A 22,657-nucleotide genomic window follows, 5' to 3' on the forward strand; every position below is an offset into this window, starting at 1 on the left:
TCTCCTGGAACTTTCAGTCCAAGTTTGTAATTAAAATGGCGTAAGTTCATTTCGGGAGGTTTTTGAAGCTTGTTTACGGTGTTTAGGTTCAGACTTAGAAGTTCGCGGCCTTCGCATGTCATAATGGACTCTATAGACAAGTAAATATACTAGACTACGATAATAGTCTAGAACGCCGCGACAATAGGGATAATGGTATTGTATGTGGGTAAATTCTTAGCCTTAGTGCACACGGGAGTGACAGACTCATCAAAGAGGATTGGTGCGATAGCGACTGTACTAAGCTTTGAGATTTGGCGCTGGGTGCTCAGAATTCCGGCTTGACACTTGGTTGGATTAACACAAATACCAAAACTGCTAGACCATTCAGCGACGCGTTCTAAATCAGCGTTTAGCAATGAAATGGCAGAATTAATATCGTTCACATCAGCTTAAACATACAGCTGCAGGTCGTCCGCATACAAATGGTAAGAGCTACGAATATTGGTGGTAATCAAATAAATAAATAAGGGAAACAAAAAGTGCGAAAGAATACCACCTTGAGGAACTCCGGTGTTCAGTGCACACCAATCAGATAGTTAGAGGCTAGCACGGACTGCCTGGACACGATCCGATAAATAAGAGGAGAACCACTTTGTCGCCTTTACAGACAACCCGCATGTGCATCAGAATAGCGAGGAGTAGGTCATGGTCAACTATAGCAATAGTCTATAAGCACCAGCACAGTGAACTTGGATGCTTCCATCCCTAACAGAATGTCCTCGGTAACTTTAAGAAAGAGCAGTGGTGGTGCTGTGACCGGATCGGAAACCAGACTGAAGTGGTGACAGAAGATTTTTCCGGTTTATTAATTGTGAAATCTGTTTATGAGCTCGAAAATTTTGGATAGAAATGGAAGAACAGAGATTGGCCGAAAATGATCGAGAGAAACGGGGCTACGCCAACAAGATGGAAAAAATTATGTGTTAATGATGTGCGAAACTACCTACTAAACTAATACATGTTTCCTATAAAACAGCTGGTTTTTTTCGCATTTCGGGGTTGGCCTCATAGTAAAAGTTGTTCAGTATGACCTACATATCCACACCTCAGTTTGTCCAGCGATAACGATTTCACCCTGTATAAATATTTTATTCTAGAATTAAATTGTAAGATAAATAAAACAAAACTTTTCATTGCACATTTTATTAAATCTAATTTGATTTTGATATTACAATTTACACATAAATACTACATAATACGATTAATAGATAGTTAACCTAAGTAGCATATCAAATTAAATTTAGCCAAGGTTTGACCCTGGCTTTATTTGGCACCAAATAAATATATGGATGACCCAAAAATATTTTGTTTGTTTTTTTATTCGGGGTCTTCTAGATAATAAAATTATAACAAACATTTACGTTTGTGTATCAACATCTAAAGGAAAATATTTTAACACAATCGTTTAGATTGAGTAATTTTTTATAAGTTTTGATTTTAAGGACATTTTTAAAAGACATGAGAAAAATATTCATAAATATTCTTTGTTTAGTATTTTTGGGTCATCCTATATTACACAAAACATTGTTCTTTATATCCCAGATACTGTAATCACTAATCACAGATCATTTGCCTCAATTTATACAACCAATCTGTAATTTTAATGCAAAATTGGTTGAAAACATGATGTAAGTAGTCAATTGACTAATCAAACTATTATTATAGTATCTGAATGTGGAGGGAGGTACGAGAGGAAAACCGAGGAAAAGGTGGATGGACTGTGTGAAAGATGATATGAAACTAACGCAAGTGAATGATGAGATGACGGGTGACAGAGAGGCATGGAAGAAAAAGACATGCTGCGCCGACCCCAAGTGAATGGGACAAGGGCAAGCGAATGATGATTATAGTATCCGAGATAGAAAAAAAAACAGATAGATAAATTCAACTCGTCCCATGTTAATAAGATAGTATTGTGTCGACTTCTACATACAAATACCTATATAGTAGGGTATTTCACTTTTGTACGGAGAAAAAAAAGTTGTGATATTTTTCCTTCACCAATCGAGTCTCCCTAAACTAAAAACTATATATTCCAAATTTCAAAGTAATTGAATAACGTTTAGGGGTTGCAAGAATCCCAACCGGAAAATGAGCAGTCATATAAAAAAAAACGGAAAAATGTAACATCCTAATATAGTCCCCATTTTCTTCTCTGAAAATTTATGTTTAGGGCTTGCAGTACCTAATGACCAGTTTCTGTGTATTTTTTATCTCTCTTTGGCCTTACTTTAATACTACCTAACTATCCTTCACCCCTAGTGTAATTTTCATTCGCGTTTACGTTAAGTGTCATTTTGTATGGGGTTTTGAGTTTCCAAAACGTCCCGCTTGGCGCGCTGTTCAAAATCCCATACAAAAATAGACATAACGCAAACGCGAACGCTCGTCACGCTATCGAATGACCAACTTACAAATTACCTCACTATAATATATTTTCTTAGTTTTATTATCTATTTTATATATTTAAGAAACCAGCGCTATCTAGTACTAATCTTTGGTAAGGTAAGAGATCTACACGTACAAAATGTGGACAAACTTACAAAGCAGCCCTCTAAATAATCCCTGTATTTCGTATTATCGTTATATTTAAAGCCTGACAAGATTATGTTTGGTCCTGAGATAGTGCCACTAAAAGCAGCTTACATATGGCAATAATGTACGTACATACGTCTCGTATAGCTAAATAAAATTTCAGTACCGGTCATATCAACGACTAATTTCAAAACATTGTTTATTTGAATTAGGAAATGCAAACCGGTTTTTAAATGTATGGAAAATCTGGTTAATAAACCTGGAAATTTCATACAAATGAAAAACCAGTTTGCATTCCGTAATTTGAATCCTTCGTCCTTTTATTGATGTAAATATTTTATTGTATTCAAAATGACTTTTCTTGTATCTTTGACAATCTTTTTTGTAATTTTTTTGGTAAAATCGTTTATAATTGCGAAATCTTTTCTTCTTGTTTACATCGCTGACATTCGATGACTTTCAACGTTGTGACAGAGTCTCCTTGCTAGTAGAATAAATTAGTAAGTACCACTGAAAGTCCGGAGGCCAACTAAAATCTTGTCAGGGTATAATAAAAAAATATTAATACAGCCTGGAATAATGGAAACAAGGACATTTCATGTATGAATTCTAAGAAAAATGTCCCTGTCTTCATAAATCGCAAATTTTAATACAAGTGACAATGTTACATTATTATATTTTATTACTTAAAGTTTAATTTAAAATCTACATACTTACGTAGTTGCTCTAAAAAAAACGTTAAAAAAATAACATGATAAAAGTATCTTATTTTTTCATGTCACAAATATAGTACAGGTAGGAAATGCAAACCGGTTTTTAATTGTATGGAAAAACTGGTTAATAACCGAAATTTCACACAAATGAAAACCGGTTTGCATTCCGTAAGTACAGGCATTCAAAGTTATTTTGTTCTTAAGATTATGATAATAAAATTAATATTTAAAATGAGGCATCCAATTATATGATGCTAGTAATACTAAAAATATTTTGAAAATCAAGTGTATAAGTACAATCTATCAAATATAAACTAAATAATCAAATAAAGCCATGGGATTTCAGTGACATGTGACGTTACACTTATAGTTTGTCAAGGGACTGTCTCATTTCAAACATATACTGAGAGAATCATACTATCTTTGTCTTACACTAGTACTAGCACCCAAAAGAAAAGGATGAGTATAGTTTTGTTTGTTCCTATTTACTGACAAGATTTGCTTGACCAACTATATAAACTAAATATGAATATAATGAATATTTGTCTATATTTATTCCATTAGGAAGTTAAAATAATGTAAACAAACAATACCATGTAAAACGGTAGCCCAATCAATGATATAATTCCACAGATACAAAAGTTTTATCTCATTGGCGGAATAACTGAGTCACGTGGTTTAATTTGTTTACATTATTTTAATGTGCTAATAACTGTTCTGTTCTGTAACATAACATAGCCTGTAAGTTAATACTAACAACTATGGACTGTAACTGTCTGAAAATAAATTATTTTTATTTTTATTTTATTTATTTAATGGAATAGATAATAAAATAATATTTTGCTGCACAATACTTTAAGTACAATATAAAAATATATTGAGTACATACATTGAGTATATAGTATAATAATTAAATACTGGTATTGCTGAACTTATTTCAATTACATAAACGTGAAAAATTCCATCGACATCCAAAGTGTTCTCCTAAAATCTAAAGAAAAACATACAATAGTGTTGTTGAGGTTTCTCCACATTCAATCTCACAATACAAAGACTTCAAAAGATAGCTACATTCGCATACACAATACAAAAATAACATGAAGGTAGTTACGGAAACGGATTCTGTTTTAAAAATTTGATATGGTTTTGATCTCATTTTCATATAACCGTGAGTAGTGTCCCCTGTATCAGCAAACCCCGTTATAAATGTTGCAATCCATTGAAAATCAGGGTTAAAAAAAACGTAAAAACCCTAAATTCGTCGTTAGTAAGTACATAACTTAAGTTCGCCTTAACTAGCATTCAATCATAATTTCACTATAAATTGATTCATGTTTGTATTTAACAATTAGGATTTGGGATTATAGTAAAATAATCATAAAAAAATTGACGAAGTTTTAAGTGTCATTTTGTATGGGATTTTGAGATTCCAAAACGTCCCGCTTGGCGCGCTGGTCAAAATCTCATACAAAAATAGACACAACGCAAACACGAACGCTCGTTACGCTACCGAATGAAATTTACACTACGTAAACCATTATGTAACCATATTACTGCGAATAAACTATTTGTAATTGTATTTTTTAGGGGTTCTAGTGCAACGGATTTTACCTACAATCGCACCCGCCTGCGTGCGGCCGCTTCGTGCACCCACCAACGCTAGCGGTCGCCCTGCCGATTGCTGCTTTCAGTCAAGGTCGTATCAAAATAAGATGGAAACCATATCAAATTGACAAAATAGAATCGGCCTCGGTCACATCGGAGTCTTTTGTTGAAGGAAGGATAATACTGTGGAAAGGGACCTTATGGCTATTTTATTTTTATATGTAGTGGACACATTTCATTGTTATTGCTGAGGGGGAGCAGCCAAGATAACAAACGTTTGTAGAAAACGAAACGAAACACTATTGTCTCTCTATCACTCTTACATATTAGTGCAATAGAGACAGCGTTTCGTTTCGTTCCTCTGCGAATGATTGTCATTGGCGAGGCCCCTTGATGTTCTGAGATGCCCTTTTATTATGTGCTTTTTAGGGTTCCGTACCCAAAGGGTAAAAACGGGACCCCATCACTAAGACTCCGCTGTCCGTCTGTCTGTCACCAGGCTATATCTCATGAACCGTGATAGCTAGACAGTTGAAATTTTCACAGATGATGTATTTCTGTTGCCGCTATAACAACAAATACTAAAAACAGAATAATATAAATATTTAAATGGGGCTCCCATACAACAAACGTGATTTTTTTGCTGTTGTTTTTCGTAATGGTACGGAACCCTTCGTGCGCGAGTCCGACTCGCACTTGGCCGGTTTTTTTCCTTTATTATAGCGACTAATGGCATTATTTCAAATTCGACTTAATTTATTGCATAAATAAAGTGCCTAAGATTAAACGAACTCAAATCTTTTAATAGTTGTTTAATAATGTTTTTTAGTATGCTCACTTTAAGAGTTTTCTTCAAATTTGAAATAGTTATCTATAGTTTAATCTGTTAGCGCCACTTGCACCATCCCACTCACCCAGGGTTATACGCTTAAACCGTTAACCCAGTATCAAATTGTACCATGGTAACTCCAGGTTTAACTGGTTAACCCGGGGTTAGTGAATGGTGCAAGTGGCCCTTAGGATCAAAATAAATGTTAACATAACAACAAAAAAACATTTATCTCGGTTATTCTGATTTTGTCCTAGAGGCGTTTTATGATTGTACTACTTAGCAGGTAATTTGATCTGCATTTGTTATGGATAATGCTGTCAGTGTCAAAAGTGACGTGTCAGGTTGAAGAATATTTACATTACAAACCTTATTACTTCGCTACGGCGTAGCGATATTCTACGTAGAGCGTTATTGCGTAGCGTGCTACGAATGGTAAAAGAGGCATAATTACGTATAAAAATATTCGAACAATGCTTATAAGATGTCACAGCGATACGAGTGAATGTTGTCTAAATAAGACGAAGTTGACATCAGTTAATAAGTTCAAAACAGCGACGGAATATAATATAGAGAACATGTTTGACTTCAAAAAACGGTTCACATGACTGACAGTTTTGATTAGCTAAAATAAAAATAAAATTCTATAATAATATGTTAAACATCTTATGCGGCAATACAATACTTGACAATTACACGTGGGGTCATTTTTGAGATCTAGTTACTTCTATAGTTATTCTAGTTCATTGGTTTAAAACCATATCTCTAGTCTAGTTTCTTCTTTGACCCATTTACACTGTTCACCCTGTATCGTTCCCATCCCTCGGTACCAGACTGATGACTGTCACTTTATAAAACGTCCCCCCAAATAGCGATGCAAATGTGCTCTCGCAGGAATGCGATAGCTACTATTTTATTTGTCTTGCTACGGTGGTAAATTAGCCTAATTTGAACCTTTCCTTTGTAAAAGAAATGAAACCTGTGTGTCCTAAATTATTTGCATTCTTTAAATACCGTCTGGACGCCCTAGGTACCGCTGGAGAGACGAAGTGCAGAAACACCTCAGCGAGCTCGGCGCCGTCGACTGGACAAAAACGGCTTTGGACAGAGTAGCATAGCGGTCTTTGGTGTCGGAGGCCAAGATCCACTTCGGGTCCTCGCGCCACAGCAGTAAGTAAGTAAATACGCTCAAAAATACGAAGTATCTATGAGGATTAATTGTAGGACCTGCGAGAGACTAGCTTAAACTGTTGACCCCTCAGACGGTTATTATTGTTGCGTTCTAGTACCTATCTTATGAAAATCATTGACGTCATAGTGGTTTTGCCCAGATATATATATTTTTAGGATATAAATACAGTTGAATTTTGCAGAAATCGCGAAGCGTCTGGTTGACGTAACTGGTGACCGAAGAGCTGGCGGCTTCCTCGCACAACGTATCAGCATTGCGATACAGCGGGGAAATGCCGCCAGCAGCGCTCAAGGGCCTATTTTAGATTTAAGCTAGTTATTAATTTCGTTTTCGTAGTACCTCTGTATATATCTTATATGTAAATAAAGTGTTTAAGACTTTGAATTATAACATTGCTAAAAGTACCCCAATCCACAGTAGAAACCAAATTATCATCATCAGTACACTCGATTATATTTTGGATAATGACTTGAGGAACAGACATCTGCAACATAGTTTTCAACCTTATTACTATGGTAATTACGAACTTAGTCTATAAGAAGGTGTCCTCTCTGATCCGTTGCGGGTGGCAGTTGTTGTTCTGATGCTCCGGCAGATGGAGCCGCACCTTGCGGGAGTTGGTGCTGCACTGGTTCAGGCGGTGTTTGGGGAACTTCAGACTTTCTTCCTTTACCTGCATAGAGGGTTAGACTGGTTAGCTTTTAGGGTTTGTGGGTAGAAAAAAATTGGTTTGTTAGGTGCTGTCTAAGAATATGAGACCTACTTAAGTACTCAATTAAAGACTGGTAGATTCATAGTCACGTTACTTTTTTTCGATGATCCATAAACTTTTGGGTTATTTCTACTCAGAATCACGAGGACTATCGATTTAAAAAGAAAAAAATGTCCCAAAAAAATGACAGTTTTGTAACGCATTTTCCCATACATTTTTTATAGACCGTTACAAAACTGACACCCAAAAGTATGAAAAACTGGAGACACTTTTCTTCTTTGTCTCATAGTACTCGTGATTCTGAGTCTAAATAATAATATTTTTTTCTGAAAACCCCCAGATACGTGCTTAGCAGACTCAGGGGATGAATAAATAACCTTTGTCAGTGAGTAGCATTTTCAACGATTTATTTTCCGTATGTAAAATAATGGCGCGTATCCGCGACGCTCTGACGCCAACTTACGAACTTTTTGTGATGTTTTTTGTTACTTTAAACGACAAAAGCTAGCTCAGTCGGGCGTATGATAAACAAAGAGACTGACATGTAGACTTGATATCATAGTTTCGCTTTGAGTTTGTTTCAAACGGCGAAAATACAGATGGACTCTTTATATGGATTTGTGTTATTTTTAATTTATTTATAACTTTAGTTTTTTATGTAATCTAACGTTATTATTTGGTCTCATGTATTAAAGATTAATTAAAGCTGCTGTATTAAACATTAAAAAATGCTGAAATACAGAAGTAAGTAAGTAATTTCTCGGCTCACAACGAAAACACCGAACCCTGAAAGTAGAGCCAAGCCTGTTCGCCGATGGTGTAAGCATGGCAAACTAATTTGCCTGTAAAATGTCTTTCGATCGCTTTTACAAAATTACAAATTACAAAATTCTTTATTTCATAAAAATGTACATTTTTGTGATACAGGGGATGGAGCCGCCCGGTAAGCAAACAATGCTTGTGTTGGGAGGCACCGCTCTTCCCTAGGTTTATAAGTATTACATTATTATATTTTATTTTATATATATATATATATAAGCTTTTATTGTACCGGCGCAAGGTTTATTTACCATAGCGGCGCCATTTCTCAAACGTTCTATTGCCGATTGTCATCACGTATGACAACACTCGAAATACGCTGGTATCAGTCTTTGGCACACATACCCTGATGACAATACAGTCATGCATGACAAATGCCCCTCGATGCGATTACACCAACATCTGCCAGCAACTTTGAACAGTGACGCTACGTATGTGGTGAACTAGCCTAAGGAGATAAGTGAAACAGCTAGTTCCACATTAATTATTATATGGCAAATAACGGCACACAAGAGTCACAAGCACAAAGAAAAGAAGTAAGTGTATAAAGCACAGCACAGTATAGTTGAAGAGAGAGTCAGAGGAAACACAGGAGATAGAAATAGCACATAAAGAAAAAGTACATAAAAAAATAAAATTATAAGGGTATTCGGCGCGCACGCAAACCGAATATAATGCAAGCGAGTCGGCGCGTAAGCAATAACCGTTAGCTCGAGCGGCGCGAGCGCATGCGTCCAGCCTCGAGAGCAGTAAATTGCCGACTGGCAGGAATTTCCGAGCGCGCACGAATAGGCGATCGGGCCGCCGATCTACGGCGGAACAAACCGAGCGATAAGACCACGATAAGACAAGTACCTGTACGCCGCGCTCGCATCGCGCGAAACCGCAACGGTATTTGAATGTTATTACATTTATATTCTTTATAAAAATACTAAGAATTGTCGCCACACGTATATCGAGCTTTAGCAATACATATATCAGCGCCCGCCGAGCGACAGCAGACCTATCTAATCAGTCTTTACACGTACCCTGACAGTAACGTCGTGCCTTGTCCGCCTGTGTGATGACGTCAGCAGCTCTGTGTGCGCGCGCGACTCGTTGCCGACGGGACTGTCGCTCGCGCGCACCCAGCACCACAACCATTTGTAGGGGGGGATGTTCCTGGAACAATGTTTCTTTTTAGTCCTTTCTATTCTACTCATTTACTCCTTCCCTTGTTTTTGGGAACTAGCCACCCATTTAACCAAAACTAACAAATAAACCATTTTTCTCAATGTTAAAAAGGTCACTTTTTTTCATAAAACGCAAAATTTTCAATTTTTATCCCAGCATCGGTAACGCAGCGCCACTACGCGCAGGACGCGGACGCAGCGAAAAAAAAAATGTTGTATGTCATTTTATTCCTAGGAAAGCAACGTGTTTATTTCGGCGGCCGATCATAACATCCACCAAGGTCATGAAACTCCGAGGCATATCATGAAACTGATATTTTTTTCACCAATTTTCATTGTTATATTACCAGTTGTTATGCTGCTATCTCACTTTTCAACCTAGAGGTCCTAGAGGTGACAAGGCTGAATTGGGATTAGTCCAGTCCGGTTTCTTCGTCATGATTTTTTTCGCCGGCAAATTTAATAAGTTATACATTTATATAACAGTAAGTAGAAGTAGAAATTATAATTAAAAAAATATTTATTTACATAATTAAATATATAGAGGTACTACAATACAAATCGACCAATTAAGAATGACTCACGTTAGACCGGGCCGTGACCGGGCCGGAGCTTCCGGCGCTTACTTTTCTATGACATGACAGGTGATCACGTGATGCTTTCCATAGAAAACGAAGCGCCGGAAGCTCCGGCCCGGTCACGGCCCGGTCTAACGTGAGTCATCCTTTATGATGAGACATATAATTGCTTCAATGATCCCATTTAGAACTCAAATCTGTATGTAAACTTAAAACCTGTTAAAAATAGCGATGAAAAAGTGGATATTTCCATTAAGAGCACTATCTCGCACTAATTTCGGTCCCTTGGGCACTAAACTGCACTTTAGCTATGCACTTCATGGATCATAAACCAGCTCTCAGTTATATCTTAACTACCTATAATACAATACTTTTATTGGCGTGTATATGAGCTTGAAGGAACATTAATAATTTAGTGGATTATTATAATATTAAATTTCAGTGTTTTTTTTTCTGTTTGGCCCTAGGTTGACTGGTAGAGAAATATAAAATACATATTTAGAAAATTTATAAAAATTAATGACAAGTTAATAAATATTGTACTTAAATATTGTACTTATTAACTGTATTTATGAAGTAAATGTGTTTTGAATGCTGTAATAAGTTGGTTGTTACTCGAATATAATATTGATTATATATATTTAATTAACAAAACATGCATTGCATACTTCAATAACATTAATTCCACCAACTTTTAACATATTATTTGTATGAATCTTACAGTTATATGTTATGAGTATTCATATGTTATGAGTATGACAGTTAGGTATTTAATATGGGGTAACCACACTTCGGTACTTTAATTATTAGTTTCATTACAAAATTTGCGATAATTAAATGCAGTTAATTTTAATATCGGGGTTAATGTTAGCCATTGCACAATCAAGTGTTTTGTATTACCAGTTTGATGTCACCATGTATAAACATCAGCTATTATAAATGATTTCCAATTTGCCATGTAAAATGACCAGAGCCATTGGAGCATAATTCCAAATTCTGTCGAAGGATCTTTGTAACTCTGAATCTATTCAAAGGTTTGTTTAAATGGACTTGTTTGTAGAGAACATTTATATTGGCTTTGTTAATATTTTGTATTCAAGTCGATAAATCTAAAGTGATTATTAATTAAGTTTCAAAACAAAATATTTAACAAATTCACGGGAAAGGCGCAAAGTTCATGGCTTAAATATTGGGAATTACGGGTCAAATCTTGCAAGTTAAATTTGACCCACTTCCCGACTTCCATTGAAGAATGACGACCGGGTCTGGCCTAGTCACACAGTTACACAGATTGACTAAGTCCCACAGTAAGCTCAAGAAGGCTTGTGTTGTGGGTACTAAGACATATATATAATATACAAATACATAAATACATAGAAAACACCTATGACTCAGGAACAAATATCTGTGTTCGTTACACAAATAAATGCCCTTACCGGGATTCGAACCCGGGACCATCGGCTTCATAGGCAGGGTCACTACCCAGACCCACTAGACCAGATTGGTCGTCTGATCGTATGATTGAAGGGATGATATGTAAAAGATCATGCAAAGTGGAGGAGGAAAGTCGGAAAACGAACCTTGGCCTTAGTAGTGGTAATAAACGCTAAGATAAAAGGGAGAACTTACCTTAAACTGAGGAATATCCTGTTGGAGAATATGAAGTAGATGACGGGGTTGGCCGCGGAGTTGAGCGGCGCGAGGCTCTGGATGAGGGACGCGATGGCCACGTTTGCCTGCGTGTCGGGTACGTAGTCGTATACTTGGAGTAAGTCGAAAATCATGTACGGGGACCAGCAGAGCACGAACACTAAGAAGAAAAAACTGTTTAATTAGTTGTCAGGCATTTATTTTCACAAGCTTTTGTACGGTCACGAAATTTGATTGTCACAGTGGCAGTCAAAATGAAAGCCGCTAGAGATCTCATTATGTCTAAAGGGGCCCACTGATTATCATTATTATTAACAAAAATTTTACAGTCCCGAACAACTGACAGGCCGATATCGTCCGGCGGACTGGTAATCAGCGGGCCACTTAACATGAGATAATAATATGATAGTAACTAGCGACTCGCCCCGGCTTCGGACGGGTTACCCATAAATCAGAAATCATCGCATTTATTCGTGATAAACTGTAACATACAAAAGTATAAAAACAACAAAGAAATATAAATATAAATAGTTTACCACGAAATGGTCTCGCCTCAGCATAATGCTAACCCAAAAATCAGCGCTGAAGTTAACAAATTATACACCTAAGAATCACTCTATTGATAGGTGAAAACCGCAGCATGAAAATCCGTTCATTAGTTTTTGAGTTCATCGCGAACATACATACATGCATACTTAACTATAAAACTCCCGTGAGACTCAAACATATTAGATTATTTTAAACCGGGTCACTCACGTATTATTAAGTCGAATAGCTCGACATGTTTCGGTCGTAAATTTGACCGAAACATGTCGAGTTATTCGACTTAATAATACGTGAGTGACCCGGTTTAAAATAATCTTATACATGCATACATACAGACGCGGCTGGGGATTTTGTTTTATAAGATGTATAGATAAATAGATCACTGTAATAAGATATTTGACCGCATGTCTTTAATAACAGTTTTGAATGATTCACGGTTAAATAAAACTGTGAAAACGGATTATATCGCGTATATTGAATTTATACGTTGACCACGAACGCTGTAAAGAGTTCGAAACGTCGGGATGTATTATAAATTCAATATACGCGATAAAATCCGTTTTCATAGTTTTATTTCATGAGTAACTATCGCGGTAACCGAAGACAATATTATGATTCACGGTTAGTTTCAATAGACTTATATCGACCGGGATAATGACCGTGATTACCTTTTGTATTATTTTTGAGCTCCCGATATTTCGACGAAGTTACATATATCTTGTTCACAGGTACCTCAAAAAGCTCAAAAATAATACAAAAGGTAATAAGTTAATGAGGGTTTTCAGTTAAGAATGTCCAAGTTTGAACTCAATTGTATTAAAATTCCAGGTCTTAAAACTGACTTGTTAGAACTTTTATTTAATTCAATCTGGAACACCATTTAATTCTTAGATTTAACGACGACATATATTTTATGGTGATATTTCCATGACTCAAGTCACAAAACATTAAAAATCATAATAAATGTCCCTTCCACATTATATGTCTCATAAATGTTCGCCATCTTAGATTTCTTCCACTATAAATTACTCCCATGATACTAATAACCAACCACTATTTGGTTTGGACTAATAAAAATACTAACTAGACAGCTAGAATACTAAATGGGATACAATAAATTACCTGGACGACAAGGCACCCATTTAGTTTTTCGGTATCTCGATTTATTTTATGTCATTAGTGCGTACTACGTATAACTTGTACAGTAGTCTCCTATAATCATGACAAATGGGAACAAGGGCCTGACACTCTTTGATAGAGAAAGATAGTCTTATTGCGATTCCTATAAGAGGAAAGAGAAAATAGTGCCATGCTTTTTCCTTATCACCGACCGGGTTTTTTTTTATGGTCGGGTTATGGCAGCATAGGTAGGAGGCGATGGCGAAATACCAAAATTTATAAGAGTGAAAGAGAAAAAGGATTATGCTGCTATACATTAACCTGTCAATACATGAATATGTCTTTCTCTTACCCCTGGTCGCTCGGTTTCATGTCTATAACTACTATACGATGTCTATGAATAGGAATGATGAATTTATTGTTATTTAAACCGGCGTTTTTTCAATGGACGTTACAAAAGTAAGTGATTTGGATACATTTTATAAGACTTTTAATACAAAGTTAAAGCAGTAGAAGGTTTTTTCATGCCGATAAATATAAATTACGAAAATAATTATTTTTAGTCAGTTTATTTTTAAATCTCTAAAGGTTGTCTGGAAGAGATCGCTCCTTAGCGATAAGACCGCCTATTGTTACATATGTCTTCATGTATTATGTGCCTCTGTGAATGTTTTTTGAGGTTGTGCAATAAAGAGGATTTGTATTGTATTGTCTACATAAAAGTCGCATAACCCTAACTCATGCTAAAAAAGTTTTTGACCCAGTACGTCTACCACAGTACGTAAACGTAACTTACTTTCTATGCATCTCGCTCGTACTGACATATTAGTGCGAACGAGATGTATAGAAAGTAAATTACGTAGACGTTAGAGTATATGTCAGTTTTGACACTGTCAGTGACATGGTACGGGTATAGATGTCATTTGAAAAGACAGAAACACTTCAAAGTCTTGACTTTTTGGGAATAAAACTCAAAAACATTGTGCAGCGTACTTTTGATGTTAATAAAAATAAATTAAGTGTTGACTATTTTGGGATAAGTTTCCGAAATATTGTGCGTCAAATTGTTATTTGCGAAATATCCAATGCTACAGTGTAAGGGAAAAGTGTTCAAAACAAACTTGTTCATAATATGTCTATTCAATGGGACATTTTTATGGCTGGCCTGGCTTGTATAAACTACGTGAATTTATGATATATTTCTTCATAAAATTTTCTAAAAACTTAGCCAAAAAGGTCGCATTTTACTATTTATGCAAACTGACAGATTTCCCAAAACTCCCGACGTATTAACGCGTCTAACCTTTTATCTAAACAGTGTTTATGGCCCATCCGATAAAGTTTCATGGGACTTCCATTCAAAGTTCGGTCAACGACTCCGTTATGGGACGTATAGGTACATTCAACTTAAGATATATTGGGGCAGTATTTTTATAAGCCTATTTAGTACCCAACAATGGGCTTAAGGGGCCCACAGACTATCAGTCCGCCGGACGATATCGGCCTGTCAGTTGTTCGGAACTGTCAAATTTTTGTTCTAACTGACAGGCCGATATCATCCGGCGAACTGATAGTCAGTGGGCCCCTTACGGGATTGCGTCGACAATATCTCGCCCGTGCGATATAGGTACTACAATCCGTCCCTAATTAATACGGTTAGAAAAAAAACAACGGGTTGCACTCCGGGAGTGCCGGCAGAAGTGAAAACTTGAATATTGTATTTTACCACATAGATTATAGTACTTTTATAAGTTAATTTCTTAGTAATCTTCCTATACTTAGGTATTTTTTAATAAGTTAAAGCTTATGTACCATCAGCAGCAAAAGTTCATTGCGACTTTATCAATGAATACATTCATAATTTCTCCATGCAATTTCGCAGCTCACTGTATTTTCATGGTTCTACTCCTTTGCCTATGCCTAAATGGTATTTTATTCTATCTAGGTAATTTCATAGGAATGTTATAAATAAAACCAAATTCTAATTTTACCTTGGCACGTTCTAGTTTTTGGTCAGCGAATTTAAATCAAGGAAAGACATTTCACTGCGGGCTAAAAGCTTGTCAATAAAGTTGGCAAGAGACGAGATTTTAAGAAATATAGGAAAATTTTATGTTTTATCGACGCAAACAGGTCTATGAAACATGGCAAGTAAGTATACAGTTTTAAGGAGAATACGTACTTATATTTTAATACGATAAAGTAAATTTTACTTTCATAAACAAATATATATAGATACATAAGAGAGTTCTCAAAAACATATGTACATTTTTGCATTCTACGGTTGTTTATGTGCAAAAATATACTAAATTCTCAAAAAATCGCTCATCTAACATAATCTTCGAGTAACACCGGCTTCCGACATATCGGAAAGGAGGAGCCCATGCGATATGTTACCGTACAAATCATTCTGCCATTTTTTGCGGGGGGAAACGTGCACACAGGCACACTTCTCACTCACTACATACAAAATACAATCTGCAATGACGACACAAATACATAGAAAACGACACACATCAAACACAAATCTTGCACACCTCGATCTCTTTTTGTGTACGGACGAGTCACAACGCACCGCCATAGTTACAGTTGTACCTATGCTTCGGCAGAGGGTAAATAGTACGAATGTCGTCTCCCTTCCGTGTTGCTCGAAGAACATAAGAGCCTTTCTCTTCAAGTATTTTTTTTTCTAATTAAAAAGTTACTGTTTTTGCTTTGTTACCCTACACGCTATATCATAAAGAACTGTCAAACACTTTAGTGAACCTGACAGTTGGGCAAATAAGGAGTTTACAACGACATAACAAAGTGGCATTTATTTGACATCTAACTGTGCCTTTCTAAAGGTACCACACCACATCCTCCCAAAAATAGAAAAGTACCTACTATACCGAACATTCTTCTCACGTGTGAAAGTCAACACCGACATTGGCAAATTCACCCTGTGCAAAATTGTAAGAAGTAAAAGCCAGAGGAAAAAAAAGGTACAAGATGCCTCGTGTTTCCACTTAATACTCGTAGAACCATAGACATAGTATATACAAGTAGTTATAGACATGAAACCGAGCGACCGGGGGTAAGAGAAACATATTAATGTATCGACAGTTTCATGTACCTATGGCAGCATAACCCTTTTTCTCTTTCACTCTTATAAATTTCGGTATTTCGCCATCGCCTCCTTGCTATCATGCCATAACCCGACCATGAAAACATGCCCGGTCGGTAATAAAGACAAAGCATGGCACTGTTTTCTCTTTTCTCTTATAGGAATCGCAATAAGACTATCTTTCTCTATCAAATACACTCTTTGAAGGCCCTTGGTGGAAAGAGACTAACAGACGTTTCATCTGAATATAAATTTAACACCTGACATCGTCGCTTAAATGTAAAGTTTAACACTACTGACCTAATGCGTCATGAAACTGTCAACACATGAATATGTCGTTCTCTTACCCCTGGTCGCTCGGTTTCATGTCTATAACTACTTGTACATACTATGTCTATGCTCTTTCCACTTACCAAACACGATGACGAATGTCATTTTGACAGTTTTGATCTTCGCTTTTGGAATGATGCCGCGGCTACTTGCGCGGCGCGAGTCCAAATCATCGCTATCTGAAAAAAAAAACAGCCGATTAGTTGTCAAAGACAAATGTAAACTACATGGAGACTATATAAAGGAGCCAAATCTCTATGTATGAAAAGTGTCCATCAAAAAACAGTAATTAGGCGGCGCCACCATACACCGAAATACTACCAAAAACAACCTACGTAATTTGGTCGGGTTATTTGTTGCCTCATATGGTTCATGTTATACTCATGTCCCAGAGCCTAACTAGCGCCACCGGAGAGATTAGGAACTATTATTTAAAGCTGAAAGCGGTCACTTTTGAAACAATTCTACCATAAGAGATTGGCATCCTTTCTATACCATCCATAGTAAACTACCTAACTGAAAGGATAACACAACAACTATTCACTGCTTCTAATATTAATGTATTTTAAACCAAAACAACACTCGTATATCACACAGGCGATGCCATATTTCTCGCCAATAAAACCTAATATGTACATTCTTGGTGTAGCAACTATTTAACAAAATATTACGTTTATTACCACTTTTAAACATTTGTAAATTCTTTTCTGATTATTAAATGAATTATGGTATACGTTATGGTTACTTTTTTCGTATCTCGATTGCTGTGAAAGATCTTACATATATACGAAATCTACATATTGGGTTCGTCTTTGACGTCTTAAATTTGTCTAAGGTTTAATTCTAAACTAATTAACATAAAAGTTATCAAAGTCAAAGTCAATATAATCTTTATTCAAATAGGCCTAGCAACAAGCACTTTTAAATTGTCAAGTTTTAAATATTACCTTAATCTAAATATCAGAGCAATTTATTGATGCAGTTATAATTATCCTTAAAAACATTGAATTATTATAGATATGTCAAACTTAATAATAAGAATTCACAAAAGGATCGTCAAACACCAAAATTGTATAAAAAATACTAGTCTAGAAACTTTCTAGAATAAAAATCTAAATGTCAAAAAATACGGATTACCTAATAGTAGGTATTCATTGAATTATCAATTTCATCATTATTAACACAATAATAAATAATTAATTATTTCAATCACAATCCCACGGTGTTTCATCATTCATTACTTATGGCCAGAAAACCAGTTTTTTGACCTAAAATTGTTCAACTTTGATGCCAAATATCTCGAAAACATTAACTTTGAAGTAAATATACTATATTGCTTAAAGCCGTTGCTGCTAATATGATAAACTACAAAAAACATTAGAAAACTAAGGGATTCAGATCGAAGGTCATTGGGACATGGGATCCCATTAAGGGGTCCACTGATTATCAGTCCGCCGGACGATATCGGCCTGTCAGTTGTTCGGAACTGTCTAATTTTTGTTCTAACTGACAGGCCGATATCGTCCGGCGGACTGATAGTCAGTGGGCTCCTTTAATCTTGCTTGTGTCACATTGGCCCATGCACAAATATCATTAAGCGCGATATTTACACTTCAAACCCAAATTAAATCTTATCCCCAACTTTCGGGAAAAGGAGCAACAGATTTTTTAGCCGGTCGGTGCATGACCCACATACGTAAGTGGCTTGGTGACCGTACCCTAACTCGACACGGCTCGTAAAGTAAGGAATACACATCGGAGCGAAAAAGGGAGCACTAACTTGTTCGCATAAAAGTTTCACCGTTTCCAATACGTTTGTATATGTGACGTTTTCAACCAAAAGGTACCACATTGTCGGTTGTCGATAAGGTTAATTTCTAATTGAAGCTATTTGGAAATAGCGCCTTATTGACAAGCGACAATAAGTACCCTTTTGGTTGAAAATGGCACATATATAGGTATGTCATAACATGGCATGTTTTCAAGGAATCTGAAAAGTGATAGTGTAACAATCTAATGTCTTGAGTGGTGTATGTAGCCAAAAGACAACCCGAGCGTATAGGTAAGCGAATCAAGACCAAGTGCTAATTTCGAAAAACTCACGAAACTAGAAGATATTGATGCAATTTCTAGCAAGTCTGCCTGCGACCAAGTGCGGTATATCACGCTCGAAACATCAGGATAAATAATAAAAGTAATCTATAAAATGAGCGACCATAATATGCTCGAGAGATCTTAACATACCATGGAAATAATAGTTACATACCTAATAGAGGTGTACATACCTCGTTACGCAATAATCTTGTATTTCTCTAACAATACTAAACATTGAGAAATGAGTAGAATTTGTCGTGTGACAGCCAGCTAGCAAGGAATGTTTCGGTCTTTCATATTTATTTTATGGGGGTAATTTCCGCTCTTTTATACACTGTTAATTATTGCAAAAACATTTGGATGTGTGAAATAAAGTTAAAGATATCTGAAAAAAGCTTTTTTAGTTTCCGTTGAAATGTCACGATTATCACAATAGGTTAAAATTTCAGTAACAAATTTTGGATTTTTCATTTGTATGGCTGGGCCTTAGGGGGTTAGGTGTATTAATATTCAATACGCATTAAAGTTTCAATTTCGTTTAATACTAATAATGAATATAGTGAAAACATTGTTATGGCAGGTGCCCGGACGTCTTAACAATAACCCAGTCTCATTGTCCACACAAACTTCCATCCAATATACTGTTCACTTTTTCTACAATAGTCCCAATGCCTGCTACGACCGGTTCATGGGTGTCTATTGTTGCGCCTTTGAACGGGTTCCAGCAGGCGTTCTACATGACATTAAAGCTCTCCAAGGGGTTTCTACGTGTTGGATCTATATCCCCACGCAAGCCTATAAAAAGACCGGGATTTATAGGCTAATCCAAGCAGATACAAATGATAATGTATGTTTGAAGTTTAAATTAATATAATATAGTGTTATTCAGAAATGGCAATTATTAAACGAAATAAGTAATTTCTAATTTTTTAAACAATGATTTTCTGGAGGTTGTCTGGAAAAGATCGCTCTTTAGCGATAAGGCTGCCTGTTGTTTACCTCTGTTTGCATGTATTATTTGTGTTTCCATGTACATCTATTCTGAGCTTGTGTAATAAAGAGGATTTGTATTGTATTGTTTTCATAACGTCCGAAATTTATTAAAGAGCATTGCAATCAGATAAAACGTAAATACGTTTGTATAGTCATAGTTATACAATTACCTATTTTGACATGTAACATTGGTGTTATCAATAAATATTTGTATTTGTATATATTTTGTTATTTGTATACTAAGGGGGTTCAAATGTCAGACAAATGGAAAACAAACAGAGCCGTGACTGACAGCTTTGCGAAGAAAACTAATATTTGTTTGCATAGTGGAGTGCGGATTGTATCGTGTGCTATCAGTTTATAGAAATAAGTTATAGCGTAGCAAATATAAATAAATAATAAATAAATAAATAAATATTATAGGACATTATTACACAGATTGACTAAGTCCCACGGTAAGCCCAAGGAGGCTTGTGTTATGTGTACTCAGAGAGCGATATATATAATATATAAATATTTAAATACTTAATTCAAAATTCAAAATTGTTTATTGCATATCACATTACACATTATTAGGTGGGAGCTTTTAACCATTAAATGCATGATTTTTTGTATAACTTTTTAATAAATTGAAATAGATGTGTCATGTTGTATAGATTGAGGGAATAATATTTTGGATAGCTGCATATTGAGCCACGGACCATCAAATATACGATGCATATATACATCATTATGCATTTAAGGGATAAGTAGGTGGGTTAACATGTGACACCCTGCAAGGGCACAGCAATATACTTAGAACTAACATGCATTTAAATTAACATTGTTAATCATGTTTATCGTTTAAAAATTCATTCACATTGTAATAACATATGTTGACTAAAAATGTTTTTAAGTGTTTATTAAACATCGGCAGTTTTTCAATATTTTTTAGGGAGTTTGGTAGGTGGTTGTATATTTTAATTAGCATGTAGTGAGGGCTCGATGAGACTATTTTTAGTTTTGAGAGGGGTAATTGAAGTTTATTTAAGTTTCTATTGTTCCTTTTGATTTTTGGTGCTGTCGGAGTAAACAACTCCGTATGTTTCCTAACAAATTTGCATGATTCAAGGATGTACATTGACGGTAGAGTTAGTATTTGGAGTTTCTTAGAAAACACCCATGACTCAGGAACACATACCTGTGCTAATCACACGAATAAATGCCCTAACCGGGATTCGAACCCAGGATCATCGGCTTCACAGGCAGGGTTACTACCCACTAGGCCAGATCGGTCGTCATATGAAAGATGTAACATATTAATATTATAAATGCCTCGGAAACTTTATTGTCAATTCGTATTGTCTATTCATTATATTTATTTAAAAAATATCTAATAGTTACGCGCTCTAATTGTATTTTTGTATTAATTAATACAAAAATATTACTTTGCTAATCCGCGAAAAGATAACGTGCTATAGTCAGTGCTTACACGTTATACTTACTTGCGTATTTTTTACATGCAATTAATGTTCCCACCCTCCCACCGCAAAAATAAATACGCAAATAATAAACCACCACCAAAAGAACAATACTCAACACGTGTTTCACCTCTCTACGAGCTGCAGATGTTGACGGTCTGACGCCCGGCAACAGAATATTTTTGTATTAATTAATATTAATTTTTGCAAAGTAATGCCTGATTCTATTCATTATTTGATAATTATTATGCAATTATCTATTACGATGCGAGACTTGCCTTTTTCTCTATGTAATAATTTTGTTAGGAATCTTATTAATTTTGCTATCCTTGCATTATTTTACAATAGATATAGAAAGCTTTAAGGATGACTCACGTAAGACCGGGCCGTGTCCGGGCCGGAGCTTTCGGCGCTTACTTTTCTATGACATGACAGGTGATCACGTGATACCTTCCATAGTAAACGAAGCACCGGAAGCTCCGGCCCAGACACGGCCCGGTCTAACATGAGCCATCCTTTAATTAAATTGACGTCTTCCACACAGTTGTTACCATTTAATATTAATAGCTTTTATGACAGTCCAAATCTCTATCAAATATTTGACCGCACTGTCCAAACACAAAGCAATATTAAAAGAAAATATCCGCTCTTTTAAGCCCACCCGACTACTTACTCGTAATGTCAACGTTCCCAATATTGATGAGCAGAAAAACTAAAACGGGAATCGGAGAAAATTAAATGAAACGTGACTCGAGTCGACGGCTGTTCGCGGTGAAATATGAGAAGATTAGGAAGCTGCGATTTTATGTGGGTAAGACGTGGGGAAAATTTCTATGAGTGCATCGGAGTTTTTTGAGAAATAATAGCAAAACCATTCTTATCCTGTTTTTGAACTAGCGACGCGATGAAAACAAGAGGAACACGGAAGTTTTGTTATTAAAATTGTTATTAAAACAAGAGGATTTTAGAATATTGCATTTAAAATCTTCTTCTTCTTCTTTGCCATGTGCCGTTATTTGGAGTCGGCCCTCCTCGTTCGAAGGCGCCAGGTTTTTCTGTCCTGGGTTGTCGATATGTTAGTCTGCGCCCGCTCATGTCTTTGGTAACGGTATTGCATTTAAAATATTGTAAGTTATACTACGCGGCGATAACAGATCACATA

General features: G+C 35.9%; 1 protein-coding gene across 1 annotated transcript in view; it reads right to left on the reverse strand.

Moving 5' to 3' along the window:
- Positions 1-7,448: 7,448 nt before the first annotated feature.
- Positions 7,449-22,657, reverse strand: part of LOC134742750 (cardioacceleratory peptide receptor-like) — a 28,284-nt gene continuing 13,075 nt past the window's right edge. Inside the window, exons 7-10 of the mRNA XM_063675937.1 lie at positions 17,032-17,127; positions 11,827-12,007; positions 9,476-9,608; positions 7,449-7,589 (exon numbers count right to left, since the gene is read on the reverse strand). Coding sequence (XP_063532007.1) covers positions 7,449-7,589; positions 9,476-9,608; positions 11,827-12,007; positions 17,032-17,127 — 551 coding nt within the window. The remainder of the gene's footprint in view (positions 7,590-9,475; positions 9,609-11,826; positions 12,008-17,031; positions 17,128-22,657) is intronic.

Source organism: Cydia strobilella, chromosome 7, assembly GCF_947568885.1.
Source record: "Cydia strobilella chromosome 7, ilCydStro3.1, whole genome shotgun sequence".
Lineage (NCBI taxonomy): Eukaryota > Metazoa > Arthropoda > Insecta > Lepidoptera > Tortricidae > Cydia > Cydia strobilella.